Source organism: Labrus bergylta, chromosome 14, assembly GCF_963930695.1.
Source record: "Labrus bergylta chromosome 14, fLabBer1.1, whole genome shotgun sequence".
Taxonomy (NCBI): domain Eukaryota; kingdom Metazoa; phylum Chordata; class Actinopteri; order Labriformes; family Labridae; genus Labrus; species Labrus bergylta.
The window spans coordinates 17,279,069-17,303,202 of record NC_089208.1 but is presented as its reverse complement, the minus strand read 5'-3'; the positions used below and the strand labels follow the sequence as shown (position 1 = coordinate 17,303,202).

Here is a 24,134-nt window from a genome sequence, read left to right as displayed (position 1 = left end):
CGGATCAGTACAATTATTCAGAGACATAGAAGCCTCATCATCATCCAACATTGTACGAGAAATGGCTTAAAATGACAACTCATTTGAAAAACTTGTTCTAATACATTTGTAGCAACCCTTATTCTAACGTTGAAGCAGATCTTGTTTATTAAAACTTCAAGTCAAAAATGTGGCAATGGTTCATTCAAGAGGAGTAAACTCTGACTGTGTGCGTAATTATTCCTCAGATAAAAGAAAAGTGGAGGAAGGCAGACATCGATTTGTGTTTCTTTTTGCGTGTTTCCTAAAACAGCATGTCGCCCTCAACTCTTGTCAGTCCGCTTGTTGAAAATGGGATACACAAAAAGAGTTGGCTCAACCCTATGAATACTTTATTTGAAATGTATTCCAAAAGTGCAAAGTGCCAGGTGCAAAAATGAATTTTAATGAAGGCTTCTGTCTGTCTCCGTAATTACTTCTTACATCCACACTGACTTACCCACATACACACAATTTACACATACACATACACAGAACAGGAATGCAATTATACAAAGCTATACTGAAACTTCCTCAGTTAGACTCACGCAATGTGGAGAAGATGCAAACAGGATGTATCAAAAATACATGCTTGCTTGCGTAACTGAAAAAAAAACCATAATGCAGACACACACACACACACACACACACACACACACACACACACACACACACACACACACACACACACACACACACACACACACACACACACACACACACACACACACACACACACACACACACACACACACACACACACACACACTCTTACATGCCATACACATGACACAAGACAATGAAATGTTTTTAAAGGCTTTGCTATTAGGCAGTTGTCTCATTTTGTTTGTTGTTTTTTTCTGCTGCTTCCATTGCTTTTCCAACCTCAATGGGACTCACCTCACTACATAATTAATGTAATTAAACAACCATTTAACCTGCCACTAAAACACTGAATTACTCCTAGTGAGAAATAGATTACTATTACTCGACAAACCTGTCCCATCCCAGGCCTTTTTCGGAGCAAAATAATCGAGTCTGTCCGAACCCTAAAAACAGCCACAAGCGTAAGTCTCTAGCCAATTGGCCCCGACAAACAAGCTTTATTTCCCCTGAAATTACATTTTCTGTGGGACATATCGTTAAGTTTAAAATATAAAGACATAGTCAAAAGGTCTGACGAGCTTGCTCTGACTGCTTCTCCTTCATTTTCTTGGCTTAGAGGGAGAAGAACCCTGCCCCATCTAATACGTGATAGAGAGCCTATGCAATACTACATACTGGCTGCTGTAATAGTAGATACAGTGATAACACCAGCCTGCACTTCAGACACTTGTGTTTCTATAGACGCTGGGTACCAAGCTTTTTCCTTAGGCGGCCCTATGCTGTAGTACATGTTTTTGTACCATTTGCAACAACTGGAAGGAGACGCTGGCCCTCAAAACAAGCTATATGTAGCAAACCCAACTCATACAATCCTAAATCCCCATGCTTAATGCACGAGTCAGGCTGCAACCCACCTGCAACCACTCATAGATTAGGAAGAAAGAAATGATTGAAAACAGAAATGACTGGTCTTTGTGTAACATAAAGAACTGTTTTTAAAATGTTGAATTAAACTGACTTCTTGTTTTCTGCAGTATTCTGCACCGCCCACTCTGTTGGACTTGTTTCTGTCCTGTCCCTTCCATGTGATGCACAGAGAGACTAACTCCAATCCTGCGTGGTCTCACAGACATCTTGTCTCCTCTGTTGTTTACACAGTGTTTTTACAGCTCATCCCGAGGGTGTGTGTCCTGCAGCCAGTGTTTGTAGACGGCCACAGGGTCTATGTTCCAGTGCTTGTGGAAGGAGACGGCCTGCTGCGAGGAGATCAGTGTCTCTGAATAGTCGTCTGGTCGGGCCTGAAACATCAAGAAGAAGAAGTGGTGGTTTGTCTGTGCGTTGGTATTTCACGTCTGCTTAAGGACTCATTTTTGATTATTCAGGGGATTCCCAACCCTGCAAACAATTTCACCATTGCTCCAGGGGTGGGTCATTGTATAATCTGTTAGTTTTGCCAAATAAGAATTAGGTGTCATGCAGAGAATTGTCTGATACTAAATAATGGACTCAACAATATTTTCTCTTTTGACTCTGAATGAAAGTGGTGTGTTATTTTCTCTCTGCTCCTTGTGTCTTTTACTGTTTTATCTTGTTTTTGTTTATCATAGTTAGTGTGTGTATGTGTGTGTTTGTGTGGGTGTTTGCGCACATGTGTGTGTGTGTATTGTTTCCTACCTGGTGGAAAAGCGGGCTGTGAGTGATGGGAACACCCATCGAAGTGAAGCACCTGCCCAGCACCATGTCATCAGGAGCATCATCACTGAAACAGCCACAACCACTGGAGACTAACCTGGACACCGCCACCCTGCTGAGCACCATCCTGCACAAACACAACAGACTTTTGAAAAAAAAAAAAAAAAGGAAATCAACAGTAAATAATAAACAGGAGTTGGTAGAAACCCAACCAGAGCTAAAAAAAAGAGAGTAAACATTGGACTTATCAGTATCCAACACATCATACATATTTCATGTGTTGCAATATTAAATATGGTGCTAAAATGTATAACCTGTCTAAACATTTCCTGTGAAGCAGGTGCAATGATGAATTTGATCAAGTAAACAAATTCTCTGTGTACATCATCTAACTCTGGCAGTTAGTGTTTCTAATTCAAAATCGATAGCTATATTGCTTATTGAGAGGCTTTTATCACTAGGCAACATTTTTTAATAATCTCTTCTTTTTATAAACAGATTTTTATTTTGGGCCTCACATGTTTTAATTCTATTACTTATCGTCTCAGAAAATGTGGTATTTACAAATAAAGGTGAAAGAATATGTATCTAAACACGAACAAGAATGTGAACGACTCTCTGATCCATGGGAAAAATCTCTGCTACATTTTAAAGACCTCAAAATAATACATCATTGTTCTCTTACAAAAACTGTGTATTCGGAAATAAAACAAATTTTAAATGATGTATGGTTGCGTACAGTTAAATGGAAGACAAAAAATCAAAGCTGCCAATGTTCAAACTTAATCAAAATACTTACTGTGTTACTGGCTAACTGACAACCAACGTATTGGATACAGTTGCAGTCAAAAGGCAACAAATAACTGAATGAAACAAAGTTAGCCGGCCACTCTCCTTCTCACCCTCCTCCTCCTGTCGTGTAGCTGTAGCCATTCTGAACCAAGCCATAGCCGTATTTCTCCCCCAGGCTCACTGCTTCCTTCGGGTTGTAGCAACGCAGGAGTCGTCTCAACCTGGGTAAACTATAGATGAGCAATAATCAACAGACAGAAGACAACTCATAGATCAATAAAGACACAAAACAAACTTCTAGCTACATGCTTAAAGACTCCATGGGATTGCAAGAGGATCAAAAACATTACTACATGTGTCTCTGTATTGCATTAGCAATCTTGCATTTTAGCTTTTTTCAAGGTTTGACATGTACACAAACATAATCCCGTAGATTGTCTCACTGATTCTGCCTGATTGAGCTTTTCTCACGGCTATGTGGGCATGCACAGTTTCCTGAACCTGTCCTGAATTATAAATAGTCAGTGGGTGAAAATGTCTGTAGTGCTTTGTGAAAGATAATTCAGTTAATCACATTATCCAAATAGACGTTACACAGGAAATCTTCCAAATGATTTTATTATCTTCAAAAACGTGTCTCCTAGTTACCTGACGAGTGTATCATCATCCACAATGAGCAGCCAATCAGCTCTGGGCACAGCTTGGCTCAGGAACCGCCTCAAGATTGCAAATGTCTTCCCACAATGCCCTACAAGGAGAAGACATGTAAACAAAAAAAAACTGGAAAGAATGATGAAGCTGGAGTTATTAGTTCAGGCTTAGAGTTCATAAAATGCAAACTGAAAAGAGTTTATTTCTTTCATCAAATGAAATAATCATTTTAACAATGTCTTATGACCCTGAAGAAAAAATAAAATGTCTGCATGTGTTTGTTTCGGTTCATAATAGAGGGCCAAACATTAAGTTCATGTAGAATAAGTGGATTTAGGTTCACTGGAAAACAGTTTGATGTGTGTGAAAAACAGTCTAAATTCTCTTAACATGTAATTCTTGTTTAATTTGAGCTAGCATAGATTCCTTCAAATCTGTCATGTGATAATGTGTGGCAAAGAAAATGCCACACTTTGCTGAAAGAATGATTCATACAGGTTTTCTTTAATGTGCATTGTAATTGCTTCATTTTTTTTTTTCAGAATCTGCTAACTCTGTACCAAGATAAAAGAAGCACACACTGGTGCGGCACATACTTCAAACAAACCTGATCTGTATCTACTTGAAGTGATTTTTTTTCCCAGTTGCTGATTTGCTCTAAGTAATGCAAATGAGTTCATACTTTTACCACTATTGGCCTGCTATACACATTATAATTTTGGTCACATCTTTCCCAAAACCAATAAATTGGTTGGCATAAAATTCTGTACAGACATCCATGCTGCCCTGAAGATACATCCTTCTGATTCAAACGGCAACATTGGGTGCTGAAAAATGAAGCCAGTACAGAAGTGCTGTTCCTCGAGTGTCCACTTGAGGCTATCAGGACCAGTAATTGTATCTGGCTCCTTTCTCAAGGCAAACCCACCCATCATTTCTCTATGAATACTAACGGCTCTATGGTCATTAGCTTTGAGTATCTAGTCTTTGATTTATGTTTATTTTCCCTGCTTGCTGTGATACACTAAAAGTGTATGAGAAAAAGAAGTGAATAGTTAAAGACAGGAAAACAAAAGGTGATGATGATATGTGGCTGCACGATGATTAAACCACCACTTGAAGTTGACAATTATTGAGCTTCAAAAATATGTGAAGTGGCTCACACATACTGCAGGAATTCAAATGGCTCAACATTTCCTATATGATGATGTTGTACTCAAATGACCAACTCTATAGTCAAACAACCATCTTCTGTAGCACAGGGGTAGAGTCTGTCGTCTCTCTCAACCAGAAAGAGTGTTATTATAAGTAAGCGGACCGGAAAAGTGCTATGCCCGTCCAAGTCCATTTACCATTTTACACCTACCTCTACCATCCTTTTCATATGATAAGCATGAATGTCGGTAATGTTCAACATGCTCACTATCTTAGTATTTGAAGTGTGGAATCGTACAAAATGAATTTACTTTAGTCATTTATTATTTCCTCTGTCTTCTTGCTCCTTGTCTTAGTATGCATGAGTGTGAATGAGACTCCTGGGTAGGCTACGATGGAAAGAGGCTACCTCCAGATTGGGAATAGGATTCCTGACTCGATGGGTGGGTATGGGGTTAACTGGGTTGGGGCGAGAGAAGGCAGGAATGGGGTTTATAAAAGATGACCACAGTACAATGTCAACTCTTATGCCAACTGTATGTTTTCTTATCATCTGTGCAAACTAATAAAAAGATTTTGAAAAAAAATAAATGTAGGGGATTAGTTTAGTCATTGTTTTTTATCCTCTTTGAACCATGAAAGAGCAGCTTGTAAGGATATTTCAGTCAAGAACAAATGTTTGACCGACCATCATAACCATCCCTAGAGGATGTCGGCTTCAGATCCCAACTTTGTGTAGTGAGTTTCTTCAGTTTATTCTGAGACAGGAGTACTTTAAACTGTCGCTGATAGGCTCACCTCTCTCAGTATTGGGCACTCCAAGGTTGATTGTGGGTATGGATGCATCAGTGACATCGCTGTAATATTCTAAAAATGCAGCGTCTTTCTCCCAGGTTGCTTTCACCACCGGGACTGTGAGAAGAAAAAGGGGTCGAAAAAACTAAAGATTTTCACACACTATTCTTTCTGCTTGTGTACTTTGGTTAATAGCTTTGAAACAGTCATTTACTTCTAGATCATTTTGACCCTAAAAAAAATAAAAAAAAACATCCATGTTTTGGATAATTACACAAACCAGATGAGCTTGTGAATTTATAAGCAGGTAGTTTTTCGCCACGCGGATTAACTTGGGCTGAATGACCTGCTGACTATTTAGCAAGAAAGTGCAGTCAAATAAAATGGAGTGGCAAGCGTGATAACTGCAGTCAAACTTTTGCATCTAAATGTTCTGTAATTTACATTTCATTTGAATTTTCAAACTGAAATTCATGAACTGAAAGAGACTTTTACACCGAAAATGACTTCACATCTGCAGTCAGATTGCAAATATTTGTGTGTTCAGTGTGTAACTCAATACTTTGCACTTTCGCTGCATATTTAAATCCAGCAGGTCAACTCACATGACACCCATCTTATTTTCTCTTCCTTGGCCTCCCATGATATCCAGGATTCTTTTTAAGATCCTAGTTTTTTTTTTGTTAATGAAGCCCTGCAAGATCAGGCATCTGTTTATATATCTGACCTACTCCATCTTTACATCACCAGTACATCCCTTTAGGTCAGTCTACTTGATCCATCATGTTCGATCGAAAACCAAAAGTGAACTTGTGTTTGAATTTGTGGCTCGAACCCTGTGGAACTCCTTTCCTATGCACATGCACTCTGCACTTTCTACTGATGCTTTTAAAAGCAGCTTAAGGCAAACCTTTCCAAATTGCTTTTTGACCACTTGTAATTGGATGTTATTTTGTGAGGTCATTTTGTACATTTGTAGTTTTTATCTGTTTTTTCTTCATCTTTTATGATTTTAACTGTTTTAATTACTAATATGGTAAAAAAAACAAAAAAAACAGCATGTCAAAATAAGACATATTAGTTTGGTGTCCCTTTTTAATCATTAAAAAACATCATTAAAAAAAACATTGCAGGCCCTCAATTTTCTTTTGATCTGAGACTGAGATTCCTATTTAATTTTTTTATTTACTGGTGTGAAAAGTGTTCTTCTGTTCATTTTCTAATGAAGTCATTACAGCCTGCATCTATTGTTTGACGGATACAATTTGCATTCACTCTTTTAAAAAACGTGTCCCACCACAGCAGGATAAAACTTGTTATTCATTTTTCTATTTAACATCTTTGGTCCATCAAAAAGTGAGCATAAATACCAAACACACCTCTCTCTGAGTGGAACTTTGCGCACGTTTTCACAGCAACAAAAACGTCTTTCTCTGAAACTGGATCTCCCTGCAGAAGAGAGGAAGACAAAAACAATATCTCTTTTTACACCTAAAACATGCATTGTAATTATTCAACGTTAGTGAGTTCACAGGTGAACACCAACATTGTGTGAGGTGCAACATGTACAGAATATAACCCGCCTAAAACTGAATCAGTGGAGGAAAATAAGGGAACATGAGGTCCTAGCAGTGTATCATGTGTTGGTGTCTGATATGAACACTTTCATCTCTTTAGGGCTGAAATCCCATTTCACGTTTGACCTCTTATTCCATGACATTACCAACAGTAATCTTGATGTTATGACTTATTGGCAGGTGTAAATTGATCTGCTAGCCTTGCAGAATACAAAATAGACCATAACACACACCAGGAACTTTCTCATGATGGATAGTAATCCTGTATGACAAGTGCTAAATATATTATGTAAGCTTTGTCTTCAAATCACATCTACTTAGTAGGAGTCATGTGTAGAGGATGGTGTGCATTTACATTTTTGTCCATATTTATACACTGTCATTTTTTTTTATCTACAACCCATGGCAACATGACTCGGCATAAATAGAGCTTCCCAGAGGGGCAGAGTCTCTCGCAGTAAAGATGACTTCAACAGCCTTTAAAAGATAGTGCTGGCAAGTAATGCAACTCTTTGAGAATAAGGTTTTTTAACATAAAATTGCAAAGAAAATTGCTGCTGCCTCCTCTGGGTCCAGGCTTATTTAAGATGGACAGAGGCAGAAACATCTGACTAAGAGTTTACCCTCAATATCCTCTTAATTACCGCTTATTAATACTAGGGAAGTTGTTGTACATTCATTATCATCTTAATATGCTTTGCTCAGCATGGCCCTTTATAAGGTAGAAGTAAGCAAAAGTATATTAAGATCAAAATGCATGTTCAACAACTTTCTAACTTACTATCAATAAGCAGTAGTTAGGATGGTATTGAGGGCAAAGTAGAATAAGGTACTAATAAACCCTTAATAATGACTAATGATCACCCTTATGCTACTAATTAGCATGCTAATAAGCAGCTGGTTAATGATGAATATTGAGACCTTAACTTAAAAGTGCTACCAAATAAGCAGATGTTTATTGATTTAAACATGCATATATATATATACATATATATATATATATATATATACATCTAAACTAGATGAACATATTTATTTACTGAGATCTACTTACATCTTTTTTTAATCACTGTCACACAAAAACAGACTCTTCATTGTTCATTAGTTTTTGTACTGGTTTCTTTACTTTTAGTTTTAATGAGGAAAAAAAAGCCTCCTTCACGAGGAGACATCATCCTCCTATGTAAGCTTCCTTACTCTCAGCTGCTAATACTAATCAAGTCTAAAATGAGGCAATAGTTTATAGCTTGCACCTTAGGGTGCACATCAGGATGTTTTTTTTCTACAGCAAATGTCATGGTTGATACCTGCTGTGGATCTCAAGGATGAAGGCTGTTTTTGGTGTCTGCTTTCCTCGGAGGGAATTCATTGTTGGGTAGACATATTGTTCTTCGATGGCAGCACAGCACATGAGACATGTGAGACATTTCTGCTTTATTTACCTTGTAGTTAAGTAATGAGCCTTGGTTTTCGAGTATTTCACTACATCAAAAAAGTATCACACATCTACAAACAACCACCATTTGGTGCATGTCATCTCCCCACTACATTTCCTGTCTATCTTCATTCGTCCTGTCCTGACTCAGCCCACTCATCGCTGCATTTGTATTGCAGCACAATAGGTCGACTCTTGGCAACGGAAACATGTGTAAAGTGCTCACATTTAGCTGGACTCAGTTATAAATACAATTTATAATACGACGGCTGGATGTTTTTCCTCCTTTTTGGTGATTATCCGTACAGAAACCTAAACTATGTCTACAGTACATCAGTTTAATATTCTGTAACACCTGTCTCCCCACTACATTTCCTGTCTATCTTCATTCGTCCTGTCAAAAATAGAAGCAAATGTTCCAAAAAAAAAAAATCTTCAAAAGATTATCTTGGTGGTTGCAATGGTTGCAGTAATTCAGGACTCTGCTGCATTATGTCATTTGTTTGAGGTTTTAAAGAAATGTGTGACAAGCAAACTCTCTTCACACCATTGCTAAAAAGAAAGTACATGAATAAATGATGTGCAGTTGAACATTCTACAAAGGAACTTAAGGAGAATAAAGAGTATAAATACCTTGCATGCTGATAATGATCTTTGTTTCTGTATGTTGCTTTTTTCAGAGTGTGGGCCTAAATGATAATTCAACACTGTAATAAAAAGCATTTTCCTTGAAAACGGAGGGGTACTGAGAAGGACAGGATTTAAAGAAGTGCTGTTAATTTGCTGCAGACACTTAATGCTCTCTGACTGCACTGCTATTCCTTTGTATCTAATAAAATGTCCTCAGCTATCCTCTTAATAAAGGTGGAAAAGAAAACAGAGACCTCCGACAAATAGTTCTCCTTTTCTTCAACCCCGATTTTTGAAGCTAAACATTTTGACAACATAAGAAGTGTGAAACCCTTGAAAAATCAACGTTATCCCTCCAACAAAATGTGGTTTAATATGGAGGGTCCACCATGTGCAAAGCAAATCACGTCTGTCTATCTCAGATAGTACTCTAAATAAAGATTTTGAGAGAACTACTGTAGTCCTGCCTCTCTGACATACGCAGTCCTTCCTTTCTTCTTCAGTCTTGTTTATTCCAAAATGTGCTTTAATGCTTTTTTTGTGTTTGATTTGTTCCAACTCAACAGACAACTGTTGCAGTGATCCTTCATCCCACTCAGCCTTGTCAGGTGTCTGCTTGATTTCCCTTTAGCCTTCAGACTGACTCAGCCCTCTCATCGCTGCATTTGTATTGCAGCACAATAGGTCGACTCTTGGCAACGGAAACATGTGTAAAGTGCTCACATTTAGCTGGACTCAGTTACAAATACGACGGCTTATTTCTCATGTTTTTCCTCCTTTTTGGTGATTATCCGTACAGAAACCTAAACTATGTCTACAGTACATCAGTTTAATATTCTGTAACACCTGTCACCACAAATTGTATCACCTGCTATATAACTAATGTTTCTTTCGGCTAGAAAGAGTCCATATTTTCTCTTCTAAATTAATTGTAATGATTCTGATTTAGCAAAAGTTTCCAAGTGGCTACGCAAACACATGCATAGGAAAACAGACACTGTCATTACCACCCATAACCATATCCACAAAACATGTGTAGCTTCCAATGATAGCCTCTTAAATGTCAATAAATAAAGGTTTGTACATACACAGTTGGGCAGGTAGGTCGTAAATGTGGAGGCACAGTCGTCGTCTCTTGCCTCTGTGCAAAACTCTGGAACTGCTGTCAGCTTCGGACCGTTTCCTTCCTCCCAAATAAACAACGCGATCTAGAACAACAGAGGCACACATGCAGATTTATGAAGCTCTTGAGGGGAAACAGCTTAAAAGTGATTTGTGGCCTATACATTTCCAGTAATGTACCACAGCGGCCGAGGGGTCTAAAAGAAGTAAATATCTCTAACTTCATGACAAGCTCTGGACATGTTGATAACTCTCACACAAACACACGCACACAAAGTTGAAGTCATTGGGCGCCGGTGGCCGAGTGGTTAGTTGAGCATTACAGGTGTATCAAGTGTCACATGCTTAATCAATATCTGGAGCCACCATCATTACTTTGCATTTTGAGGAGGACAGGAGGATTAACATCACATTATAATGTCTGCTCTAAATCTGGAGATCAGAAATAAATTGAAACATAACTTTGTCTTAATCTTGAATTCAATCGAACACAAGAAGTACAATTTTTAAGCTCCTGTGAGAAGATTAAGCTGGTTACAAAACAGACTGAAAGTTATACAGATGCCTCTATATGACCCACAAAAGCAATCAGGAACACCAGCGAGAAGACCGACTCTGTTTTTTTTTCAACACAGCGTTGGTTGGTTATTTACAGCACGCTGCAGAAACAGCCTTTTGTCTGCATCTGACATTTAAAATAAATATGGATTCTTTTTGCTTCGTTCTGTTCTGCTTTGTAAACATGGTTGATTAACATCGACACAAAATCAAAGTTCCTCACAGTAGCAATTTCAACCCAATTTTAAACTTTTAAACAGAAAAATAAAGGTTTCCTAAGACCATCTCTTCTGCTTCTGCAGTATTCATGTCATGAGCTGTATTGTGCGCATTTACCCAAAACCAGGAAACGTACAAATACACATAATAAGCTTGAGGTATAGAAAGCTGCAGGGGCCTTTTCAACAAAAGGAGCCTCAGTGCCCGAGGAAAAAAACGTCTTTCACTGTGAAATGTCTGAGCTGCTCAACAGGCAGTCTGAAAGATTACACCGTTTTCACTTTTCACAGTGTTAAAAGTAGAATAGAACCAGAGAGCAGTAATAGTAAGTAATAAGTAATCACAGTGAAAAGGCCAGAAACTAGACGCAGGTTTTACAAATTGTCCTGGAAACTGTCTCGTGTACCTCATGTTTCAAATCGATGGAGAAATCCGACTTCAGGGGTTCGTATTGGACCCTTGCAGCAAGTCTGAAACACAAGAAAGTGAAAGGTATTGACAAAAGAGAGAATAACTCTCCGTTTTGTTAGAGAATGTACTAGTCATGGCGGTCCTGAATGATTGGTTACCTCTGAGTCCTCCTTTGTGTTAATTCAAAACACTGTACTGAAAGGGATTTTTCTTTCACTATGGGTAATGGGTTTGATGTCAGCATCCTGAATAACTACACCTCAACAAAAGCACATTTTTATTCCATTTATTCTTTTAAACGGCTAATTAAGTGATTGTATCGTGTTGTTAGCTGTGTTCTTTTCCTCCTGACCTCTTAATTTATTGTTTGACATACAATTACAATAAAGGCTTCTATTGTTTTTCTAATTCTATTCTTTTCTACTATTGGGTAAAAACAATTTGAATTATTCACTCTATTAGTGCCAGATAGATTCATGCAGAATAGATCACAAGGTCTTTCTGCAGATAGGACTTCCTTGTGTGACCGTGTTTTAAAAAAATGTCAAAAATATAATTGACGTCTGAATAAAAGGAGTCCTTTTTATTCTAACCATAGACTGTATATAACAAACATCTCGTCACACACCTGTGGAGCAGCGGCGTGCTGAGAGCCCAGCCTGCTGCGGGGTCGGGGTAACCGAAGGAGCAGGGGTCTTCAGAGAAGGCATAGTGGTGAATGATTGAAGCCTCCTTGTCATGAAGACGCTTTCCCAAAAACCATTCCTGTGAGTTTTTGAAAAGGGAAATGGGGAAGATTGATGTGAAATGAACATCTTTTTTTGTAATTCTCTTCACAAAGCTTGTTTAATATGTGCAACACAACAGCCAACTCAGTCACCATCAAGGATTTCTTAAGGTTTAATATTTGTATCTCACGTATTGTACTGGATATCTGTTGAGGACGTGCAGCAGAGCAGACAGCGTGACTCTGGTCTCCTCCTCAATGAAGAAAAACCAGGATGCTGATTGACCATACGTGGCAGAGAGACTGGAAAGATCCATAAGAAGACATTAACTGTATGCCTTTATTTCCAACCCCCATAGGAAGATTTAAAGCTTTATTCAAAGAAAACGTTATTTAACCTCATTTAATTCATTCGTTTATCATCCTCATATTTTTGGTTTAACACTCACTGAGGAAGTGCCGGGAGGATGCTCCAGTCCCCGTCAAACTCTGAAAGCTCATGGAGGAGAAGAACAACTGGAGCGCCCTATGTGGAACAAATGAGTACAAACACTTCATGTACACTAATACAGTACATTTGCCAAGTAAACAGATATATTCCCACAACATGTTTAAGGTGATTTTATGTGGAGTTTTGGTTAAATTATTATGACCAAAAACTTAAATAACAATGATTTAAGAGAGAAAAAAAAAACACTTTTGAAAAATCCCACAAACATAAAAAAAACACTTGAAGAACTGTGAGAGTTGAAGAACAAAATACTCTAATGACAATCAAAAACAAATATGGTTCAGTTTAATAATGGTTCTAATTTTTCACCTCCAGAGGGCACTGTGAGGGTGAGTATGTCCCTTCCCACTCTAATGTGACTGTACAAAAAGCTCCACACAAAAGGTCATTTATCACGAGACATATGTTGAAAATGTGTGCAATATAAGTTGTATATATTGGTCTCAACTGTCTTTCAAGAAACAAATGTTTCCCGGTAAGGTTTGACATTGGAAGAGAAACCTTGGCGCTGACAAAAGTACTGTGTGTCCTTCATCAGCAAAATGTTGAGTAACAACATCTGCACACCATCCTGCTGTGTGATGCGGTTCTACGCCTCCCTTCCCATTAAATGACTCATGCATATGAACTCCAAAATGTCTTCAGTGCAGCCACAAATAGCACAGGCTTAGACACGGTGCTAACGATTAATGTAAGCACGTCCAAAAATAGGTATAAATGACAGTCAGTGTCTTCCGGCGTTTTTTTTATTCTTTGCTGTGTAGGCTGAGATCAAGTCTCTCTCTGAGTCACATCTTTGTTTAACTCGAGTACTATAGAGTGACCAAGAGAAAACGTTAAAATTCCAGGCACAGCTAAAGAAATGCTAAAATCGTCCTCACAGTGATGATGGTAACAAGCTAATTATTAACTGATAAAGTGTTGCTATGTTCACAAACTTAGCATGCTCGTTTTTCATCTTATTAGTGCAAAGCATGAACTCAATGACACAAACAGTCATCAAGTTTACTTGGCTAAAGACCGACACATTCTAGCCGATCACTACGGTTCAAAATACAAGTGTCCCAAAAACTATTATAATCCAGCATTAAAAAAAAAATGTGTGTCCCAAATGCCAGCTCATGAGTTGTTGAGACATATCACTTAAATAAACATCAGAGTCATGATGGAGAGAGAGTGAGATAATGAAAAGGGGATTCTAAAAGTCATAGTGATTTATCCTCTGAGGCCATATAAATGTCCGGACAAAATTTCCACACGATCCAAAACCCATTATTTGTTGGCTTAAAAGTCTTCCAGGAGATTAAGTAGCCTTGGCGACAAAAATAATATGTGAGGTCATGTTTTATTTGCTCTTGCAGATGCGTCCGGACCCCATCATATTCAGACACACTTTCACCTGAACTGATTCAGGCTATGCCAATTTTAAGCAGCAGTTTGCCTAATATGAGGGATGTTTGAAACAATGCCTGTCATTCTGAAGTTTCAGCACAATCAACAAATAAATAGTTCCCTTTAAGAATAAAATGTTTTTTTTGCTACTAAATCATGCCTTGCCAAATCTCTATGTACAGCACTGAATTACAAGCCATAGTAAATGGAACTAGCTACCTAGCCTAGCAGCCTCCTACGACCTCACATGTTGTGTTGATCTGATCTTTTGTAGACAGAGAGATTCTGTTTGTACCTGTAGATTAAGCCCCTTGGACAGAGGGTACAAAAGGCTGATTGTACCCTCATTTTAAATGTATGCACTCTCATTTGAGTCAACACGATTGTAAAAAAAAAAAAAAAAAAAGAAAGATCATTGGCTTTTAAATGACAACAGTGACTAAGATCGTGTTTATTACATTCATGATCTGATGGTAATGACAGGTGCACGTGACCTGTACATTCACCGGGGACCAAATGCAGGACCCGTAACACCTAGGCTATTTTTTTTTATCGCTTTTGACGGTCACTATAGCTGCACCCACTTTAATCTCAGATGCACCCGAAGTCATTTTGTCCTAGAACCTGGCCGGGCCTTGGAAATTCTAAATCAACTAATAGCTTAATTATACTTTTTGTTTATTCAAACCAAACCAACAGCTGAGACAAAATCACATGAGAATACTTAGTAACATCATGTGTCTAATAAAAGAAAGTCTTTTTTTTTTCTGTATAAATTCATCAAAAGTTTTATGAGTATTACATCATTTCCCCTGAGACAACCACCATCGAAAATGTAATATCCTAACACACCTCTGCCCATGTTCACATCCAATTCAGAGGGTGTGGGGGGGTGTGTACTACAATCTGCTGAATGTGTGGGTGAAAAAGAGAAGAGAGCACAGCCAAATGTGACAGCTGTGAATGGAGGCTGAATGATGAGGCTGCACTGGCAGTGACATCTTGGATTGAAGGCTTTCACTTACACCCAACAACAAAGAACCATGTGACACTGCCATAACCAAAGGTTTATTCATATAAATATTGATGTAGACAGGAAGCTGGGTTAAAATAAACACTGAGAATATAATGAAGTATTTCTGCTTAGAACTTCAGGTGTAGCTACAATTTACTCTAAGGTAAATCCTTAAGATGGCAACATAGACTGTAAAAAAAAAAAAAAAAAAAAAAAAAAAAGGAGAAGGATAACATGTCAGCTCCCAAAAAGTGAAGCAAAAACATATACCCCTGATGAGCTGCAGTGCAGGTCACACTGTCTGCTCTTTTTGGTTTGCAGAAAGGCTGAGACATCAGTGCTGTTCAGACTCTGGCACCAAAATGAGGTCACCAGCGCAAAACATCAATAAGGAAACATGTTTTTTGATTGTAAACTATCATCATGCCAGATTTTATAACCACCTTTGACTCTTGTCTTCAGTCAGAGCACACCGTCGAATACACGTGAGTTACAAATCGCGTGACGCACAACAAGAAACTATGTATGAAGAAACTTGATCAAAGCCATGTCATAACTTCATGATACAGTGTCTCCATATGGTTTTCAGTTTTCTCTACATATGTTGTGTCTGTCCCTATCAAATAAACCATCATAGGCTCCTACACGGGTACACCTTTATATATATGGCAATTCTTGTTCTATTCCCACACTATGTATGTGTTCTGATCATGCAGAAAAGTACCAGACAGTAATCTTTGTGTTCTCAGGACCTCTTTATGCTCTCTGTACCAAACGCTCGGACAGAAATTGGGAAAAGGGCTTTTGGGTATTCTGCACCCTCAGCCTGGAATCTGATGCAGAATGACTTCAAACTCAAGGAGCATGGTGTCCTTAAATGTTTTTAAATCTAAAATGACAGACTTGGAAGCAGATTGCTTTTAGCTTGACTGCTTGAACTACTGACCCCCAGATGTGACTCATAGATGGTTCTCTTTCAATGTAAAATTTAGTGTTTTGTAAATTGTACTTTGTCTCCCTTTATGTCTTTGTCTGTAACTTTGTGTTTTTTATGCTGCCTGTCTTGATCAGGTCTCCCTTGGAAAAGAGGTTCTTAATCTCAATGGGACCAACCTGGTTAAATAAAGGTAAAATAAAATTAAAAAAAACATGTTGACAAGAGTAAGACTACCCATCATTCACTGAGTATCCAAGACAATACAAGACAATGTTTTTTTATCAATACAATACTGTATGCAAATAGGAGAAAAATCTATAGATCTTTTTATGATCACTAAATCATGTTTCCCAAAAGTTTTATTTTCAAAGCAGGAAACACAAAAGTTGTGCCATTGCTTAATATCTATATTATTCAGCTGTTATTTTCTTAACAGTGAATTTCAGACTCACCAGAAGACATGCAACATGTATTTGTGTTTTAGTTTTCTTCTGTTCTGTTAAACTGACAACAACACAAACTGTTGATTGTATTATTACTCTTCACAACTGTGACGCACTAACAGTCATTTAACAAGCTATGAATGATAAGATGTTGTTTATTTAAAGGGAGGCTCACTCATATTGAGTCATGTTTCATACCATCTGGGTTTCTCTTCTACTCAATTCTTTTTCTGTCTGTCAGCGTGAAATTGGTGCGTAAACACCTCAAACCAAAAACCACCACCTCCTGGTGTCAGATCAGAACAGTCATAGGCGTGTCAAATCCGATCACTGTCGCTGGTAAATCGTCCTCTGATGTGTGTACAACACAGACTCAGAGAGAGGGGGAGGGACAAATGGAAAAAAACAATTAAAAGAATGTATCGATCCATCAGCAAACAATATTATTATAAATGTCATTGAGATCATTGAAACAACCACATCATTTCTGCCTTTCACAAAGCCAAAAAAACAAACAAATCTTATCTGAAACCGTTTCAATAGTCGGGGAAATAAAGATTTCATGACACTTTTTATTTTTCACATGTTGTAAAATCTTCCGTTGGAGCCCCTGCTGACTGCCTTCTGTCATTTCTCCTATCAGGGATTGTTTTCTGGATTATAAATGAGGCTGGAGCAAGAATCAAAGACCAAATGATTCTTCCTTTCTTTTCACAGTACACATTCCCATCAAAGGAATATCAACAATTCTGTGTCTCTCGGGCTGTCATGTCCATATGGCCGTCGATTCATTTCTCTGAGGTCTACAGATATTTCCTTTTCACAGCCACTCTGCAGGGTCTCGTTTGGTTCAGTAGTAGGGGAGCTCTGTGGAGAGGAGGACACCTACCGGTGCCTGTAAAATACCACAGCAACGATTAAATGAACACTAAGATTGCTACATTTTGATTCTCGGTAGAGTGTCCTGACCTGAGTCCTGTTTTTTTCAAAGAAAAAGAAGATTTGACAAACCTTATCCAGTTCCAGTAAAATTGTAATCCAGCCTGAGTCCAGCCGTCTGATTGGATGTCGATAATCCTGACATTTTGGATCAAAGTTCTGATTATCATACTCAAAAGTTTGAGTTTTATAACCAGATAAAAAATCTGATTTCCAAATCCCTTTTTTTTTTTTCTCTTTTCAACAACCCTATTTCAGCACTTGACACAATTGAAACCTTTAATCCGGTCAGGTTACTTTGGAATACATGAGCCCAGGTGTAAATACAACCAAGACGCATTGACGACCCTTCGATCAGAATACTCAGAGCACATTGAGAAGCGACCGGGGGTGCATCTGACCACAGTATTTTAGCAGCGTGTAGTGAAGATTTCTCACATCATTCTGAGCATATAAGAATGTATTTTAGAAATTAGAGCTGGTTATGCATGAACAAAAGTGTCCTGTATTGATTCCTTGAAGGACAGTGAATGACTATATTAAGGGGTGAGGGAGAACAACAGGACAGCACTAGACACTGCAGGAGATGTGACTCATGACCTGTTCATCATAGTTTAGAATACTGCAGCACACAGAGACTTAATGAGCTCCAGTCTGCAGTGAAGTTCTCAAACTTTACTGATTAACCACCAAACTTTGACAGAAAATTAGGCTTTATGCTCAAAAAAAAAGTTTTATACCACATCTCTCCAAAAGCTTAGTCTTTTATTATTACCCTCTGTCTCTCTCTCTCTCTCTCTCTCTCTCTGTCTCTCTCTCTCTCTCTCTCTCTCTCTCTCTCTTAAATGACAAAATGTTCGACTAAGACCAAGATCTAAACTGATTATGTTATCCTACTGAGTACAACAGCACTGATCAGTAAGCCTTCTACTTCCTGCCAAATGTTACCTGTCCCAGTTTAGCTGCCTGCTGCAGAATCTCCACCTTCCTCTGACCAGCTCGACGGGCGTGGTAGGAGTTCCTCTGACTCTGAATCACCAAGACAACCTCCCCCAACCCTGCCAAAAAAAAAGAATATATATATATATATAGGCAAAGCGAACCTGAACCCTTCCACCCAGAAAACTTTACTTTATGATGACAATGTGCAGCTATACACAAATGTACTCACATGACAGAAATGTTTTTTCTTATTAATGATGTAACATGTGATATTAAAATGTATACTGCCTAAACATGTGAAATCAATAAAAAATTATCTAAAAAATAATATATATATATGTATATATATATGTATATAGGCAAAGCAGAAACGCAAATAACAATTGGAAAAATTTGGGAAATATGCTTCTTTTTTTCCTTGCTGGGAAAAGTTCAAGTTTCACCACTGTCTCTGCACTCGGTCATGAAATATCCCCACACAAGCCAATTTCAACTAAATGCTTTTTACACATATGTTCTTGTATGTATATCACAAAACATAAAACAGTTATTTCAGGTGAGCCACCTATGGACAAAGCCAGGTTAGCTGTTTCCAGTCTTTTTGCTACGCTAAGCTAACTGGCTGCTGGGTGTAGCTTAATATTATAGTGTTTACTGCTTCAATCTTTCACAAATATTCTTACGAAAAAAGCAACAAGCCTATATCCCCAAATTACAAACTATTCGGATCACTTTTTGTCCTGCTCCCCCAGATTTATTTATTGAAACAAAAACTCTCAAAGGTTTTGGTGGAGGCTTTCATTTGCACCTTACATGTGTGCACTAATGGCATTTCAGACGAGATTTACAAAGTGCCATCTGCTGTTTTGGTCCCTCACTCACCAACAGAGCTGTGTGTGGTATGCTCTCGGCGCTCTGCTGCCTGTGAGGAGTCAGAAAGAGACTTGTTAAGTCTGATGCACGCTGCTTCATGATGAAGAATAATCACAGTGAGAATCTTTTGGGGGCGGCACTTACATTCGCACCACCTGTGTGTTTGACTCCAGCACAGGGACCTGGAGGGGGCGAGAGAAAAGGCGACAGTGCTATCATGTCATCATCAAAAATAAATAATTAGTTGTACTGACATGAGCAGCAAGCGTATAGTTTGTAATGTTTCAGTCAGGCTGATGATCAGTCGATAAATGAAAATGACAGAAGAGGATCATTTTAGATTCTACATCAAGCAAGAAGGCCTTTTTATTTTAACTCTTTCAGACAAATCAAGCTAACTGAATATATATACTTACTGAATATACTGAACTTCACTGAGGCTGTTGAAGCCCATTCATATAAAAATACTTCTTATTAACATTATTGTTACTTTAAAAATTAGAGCAGCAAATAAAACAGGCGTCTAACATCTTGACATATCTGTTACAGTGCGGTATGTTAACATGCTGCAAGTACAGTCTGAACCGAAGTAGACTCATTAGCAGTAGACATTTCTGCACAAACAAGACCTCTATCTTCGTCTTAACAAGATAAAATCCTGTGAACCTAGAAGAACTCCCAATAAACTTTGAAACCAGGACACGTTTAACATGTCCTACTTATGAGTACAATGTTGTATATCAATATCAACATGTCAATATATTACTGAGATATGAAAACACATCCTGTAAATCCTGTGTGTGTGTGTGTGTGTGTTCACCTGGAGCTGGGTGCCACCATTAAAGTCTGCAAACCTGCTGTTCACCTGAAATCAGGCTACCTACACACATAGTATAAAAGACGGCTCAGTCTTCCACTTGACGCCAGATTGTCCGTTTACCCACCGAGGTATTTCTCAGTCAGGCTTGTTTATAATCTTTTTTTTTTTTTTTTTTTAAATGATAAGATTTGCTTTGTTAAAATTGTCTTCTCCTGTGTCCAGATTTCCATAGCTCAATCTTCAGCATTCAACGGCCAGCTCGATGACCTCACCTCTGCTTCAACACTGACCCTGAGACCAGATATATTGAACAGCAAGACACCAGAGAGAAGCTCCCATACCCCCGGACCTCCTGCCAGTATCCAAAAGACGTACAATAATCACTTTTTTTTACTTCCAATCCAACTGTTTTGTGTCTGTATTGTGGGTCTGTCTGCGTTGCTGCAGTGAATCATTCTTTAAATGGACTATCATCCTTCTCACTCAGACATCAACACAATATGTCTTAGAAGTCATTTGGAAAGGGTTTTTACTCACAGTAAAAACAAATAGGCTGATTTGAGGATTAACATTTTCTCCAATTTTTAACCAAAAGAAATGCATCTAAATATAAAGTCAAGGCGAGACATAGAGCACCCCTGAGAGGAGGTTGTGCACCTACTGAGGGCTCGTGACTTAATATCTTGCTGCTAAATGAATTGTACGCAACATGAAGTCAAAATGTTCCAACGACAATAATGTGAAAGAATTACCGCCAAAGACAACAATAACTGTCTTAGGTATGTCATGTGATTTCTGGAATTTTTTTTTATCTCATTTTATGAATCCAAAAGTTGGATTAACACTTATCATTTCCTGTATCTAACTGAAAGGCTCTGCCAACCCGTGCCACTCTGCCACACAGGGGAGATGTGTTTGATGAGACCTTGAGATTGCGTTTACAATCCATCTTTGCCAGAAGTACCAGGACCTTTTAATCATTCACTGATATTCTCTTCGTAGTTTAATGACCTCGTATGTGTAATAGGTGTAATTGCCCCGACTTAAATGGTGTGGAGGACTTCCATCTTGTTGATGATTGATGATTATTCACGTGTGCAACAATACATTTAAGAAATAACGAGGGCTCGTTTCAATGCCACAAAAAAAAAAATTACTTGGCTATTGCAATTTAGCCAGCAGTTTTTTGTTTAAAAAGTGTCATTCTATTTGCAAAGACTTCTTCAGCAGGACACATTTGATTTATATTTGATAGCCTATTTAATGTGAAGATCTTCACATTAAGTAGGCTATCAAATATATACACTCGGTCTTTTGTTTACAAACGGGATCACTTGGAGGGGATGGGCAACTTCGGTCACAGCAAGGGCCACATTCATTTAATTCTCACTGCCAGAGGGCCACATTGTAGGATACAAAACCGATTACAGTCGATTATGTCTCAAATTTAACTTAACATATACCAGTGATCAATTATTATTATTATGGACATATTTCTGGTTTTTCATGATTTCATGGCTGATTTTGTCATGTTTTTCTTCATGTTTCCAATTAACTGATTTGTAAAAATTAACCTGAGGGCCACGTTGAGAGTTGACCGGGGGGCCGCATGTGGCCCCCGGGCCGCCAGTTGCCCAACCCTGCTCTATGTGGTAGTTGGGTCTATTTGTGACGCGTCAAGCTCCCCAGACTAAAACCGTAATTTCCTCTAATTACAACCATGTGGTAATAAATTCTACATATTTTGTAGCACAGCACGTACCATAACGACACCAAAGAATAACTCAGCTGCGTTATCTGACGTAAATACCACTCAGATGTAGCCTATTTGTTTTATTGTTAACTTGAATGCATAACTTTATTTTGAAGGCCAAATTGAAGCGGCTGTCGTTACGTTTAGCCTTAGCAACGGTGGCTAACACGGTAGCTGTCTCCGTCGTGAATGAACCCACTTACCAAGCCAAAGTGTGAGAACGGCAACCAGTTTACATCCGTCAACTATGTTGTGAGGTGACATGGCTCCCGTAACCTCTGTCTGGCTTTTGGGATTACCGTCTTTTCATGGCGAAGCCGAGAAAGAGGTCAGCTACATTCTCGTTCTGGCAGAACTCTACATTTTACTGTAGTGGCTGTTCGTGCGAAGCTTTACTGACCTCTAGTGGAGACACTGCTGCTATGACAGACGAAAGTTTATTGTTTCTTATTTATTCTTCTCTTAAAACGTCCCCCTTTTGGTAGGCTATATATTTTATATGTATTTTATTTGATATTATTCAGTATCTTTAGGCCAACTTCCAATGCACACACACAACTGGACAATTCGCTCTGACTCTGTGCAATAATAATGTTATATTAATGTTATATTATGTTTACCAATCCACTTGGTGCAATAACATGTTACACTTTATGCGCACTGTGTGCATGTCTGTGTTACACTGAATATTACAGACTACACTTTTGTCAAATAGCTGATCTATTTTTTATTTTTTAAATGTATTTTTTAGCATCTATTTTTTTGTACGTTCTTAATTTTTCTTTTTTTCTTTAAATTATACTGTGTTCACTGTTTGTCTGTAACCTTTTGCTCTTTGCTGCTGTAACAATGTAAATTTCCCCATTGTGGGATAAAGGATTATCTTATTATCTTGAATCTGCCCTATCTGGTTTAATTTCCTTTTTTTTTTCTTTTTTTTTTTAAATGTGAGAATATTAAATTAAAGTCTTTACAACAAAGTTTATTTTATTTTCTGATTTAGAATAAAAAAATATATCCTACTGTGATTCTGACCAGATTATTTTTAATGTTATAAATGCAAATTATTGGCATAGGCCTATTTAATTTCCTAATTTTAGATTATTGTCTTTATAAATCGTTCGTGTTTTGTTTAAAAAAAAATAAAAAAATAGGCCTGCTGTGGAAAAAAAAACAACCTTTCTTAAGGCTCCCGTAAAGTACATTTAGTTTGTGTCTTTTTTTGTTGACGGAGGGGTGGGCTACTGTTCACAGACATATGGTCATTAGCACTGTTGTTTGGGTTGTGTCTGAACAATATTTACAGTCTATGTGTCTGACTTAAAAAAGAATAAGAAAAAAGAAAAAAGAATTCGAGTCTTGAGAGTCTCTTGACTGTCCCACCCTTAGTATGTCAAAGATTAGCCCTTAAACCAAAAGATAAGTAGTTTTTATACATTTACAAAGGCTGTGTTTGAAGGTTGTGTTGTTGATCTAGACGATGTCACGTGCTGATAAGATAATGGGTCAAATTAGGCTATTCATATTGCACATTAAAGCATAAACTGCTTTATTGGCTGGGTTTTGATGAAGAGAAAAAGATATTCAGAAAGTAGGATGAAAGTTAGTTTTTTTTTGTAGTTTGCTGCAGACTGCTGGAGTGGATACATACAAAACAAATGAGTCAACAGTTTCCAGACCACAAAGTCCAAACATGGACAGTCTGGCGACATCATTTAGATTGGCAGGCAGTGTAGCCTGACTGTTCATGTTTTTTGTGGTATTTTAGCCTAAAGTATCCACGACCGTAATGAATGTGTCACACAACTGGGTTTATTGTCACTTTGTGTGTCAAACTGTTATAATGACTAATAGGCTGCAGTAAACCTAGGTAAGTAGGCTATAGCCTAAACTATGCATTTATCTGTAAGAAAAAAGGTCTGAGCAAATATTAAAACATGTGCAAGGTGAGCAGAAGAGCCTCTGATATGGAGCACATGCAGCTCATTAATCTCTGGTGTTGTCATTCTCAGGTGACTCAGTCTCAAACCACTGTAGGTGTGGTGGTATGTTGTTTTTTTCCATCTGCAGCTTTTCCAAGCATTGGGCCAAATGCTGCCTTCATATGGCGCTTAGAAAATC

The 24,134-nt window shown here is 38.1% G+C and overlaps 1 protein-coding gene across 3 annotated transcripts; it reads right to left on the bottom strand.

Moving 5' to 3' along the window:
* Positions 1-354: 354 nt before the first annotated feature.
* b3glctb (beta 3-glucosyltransferase b) lies at positions 355-23,992 on the bottom strand. Of its 3 annotated transcripts, none has more exons than XM_065962984.1 (15): positions 22,217-23,983; positions 19,585-19,622; positions 19,450-19,489; positions 18,574-18,683; positions 12,838-12,914; positions 12,580-12,691; positions 12,290-12,426; positions 11,657-11,720; positions 10,440-10,559; positions 7,089-7,158; positions 5,713-5,826; positions 3,757-3,856; positions 3,219-3,338; positions 2,299-2,461; positions 355-1,922 (listed from the first exon to the last, which is right to left on the bottom strand). In XM_065962984.1, exons 1-15 carry the CDS (start codon positions 22,275-22,277, stop codon positions 1,788-1,790), a joined length of 1,461 nt encoding a protein of 486 aa, XP_065819056.1. In that variant the 5' UTR covers positions 22,278-23,983; the 3' UTR covers positions 355-1,787. The 3 variants fall into 3 exon arrangements, with proteins under 3 accessions (XP_065819056.1, XP_065819057.1, XP_065819058.1); XM_065962985.1 differs by having other exon boundaries at positions 2,299-2,443; positions 22,217-23,976; XM_065962986.1 differs by lacking the exon at positions 5,713-5,826 and having other exon boundaries at positions 22,217-23,992.
* Positions 23,993-24,134: the final 142 nt, after the last annotated feature.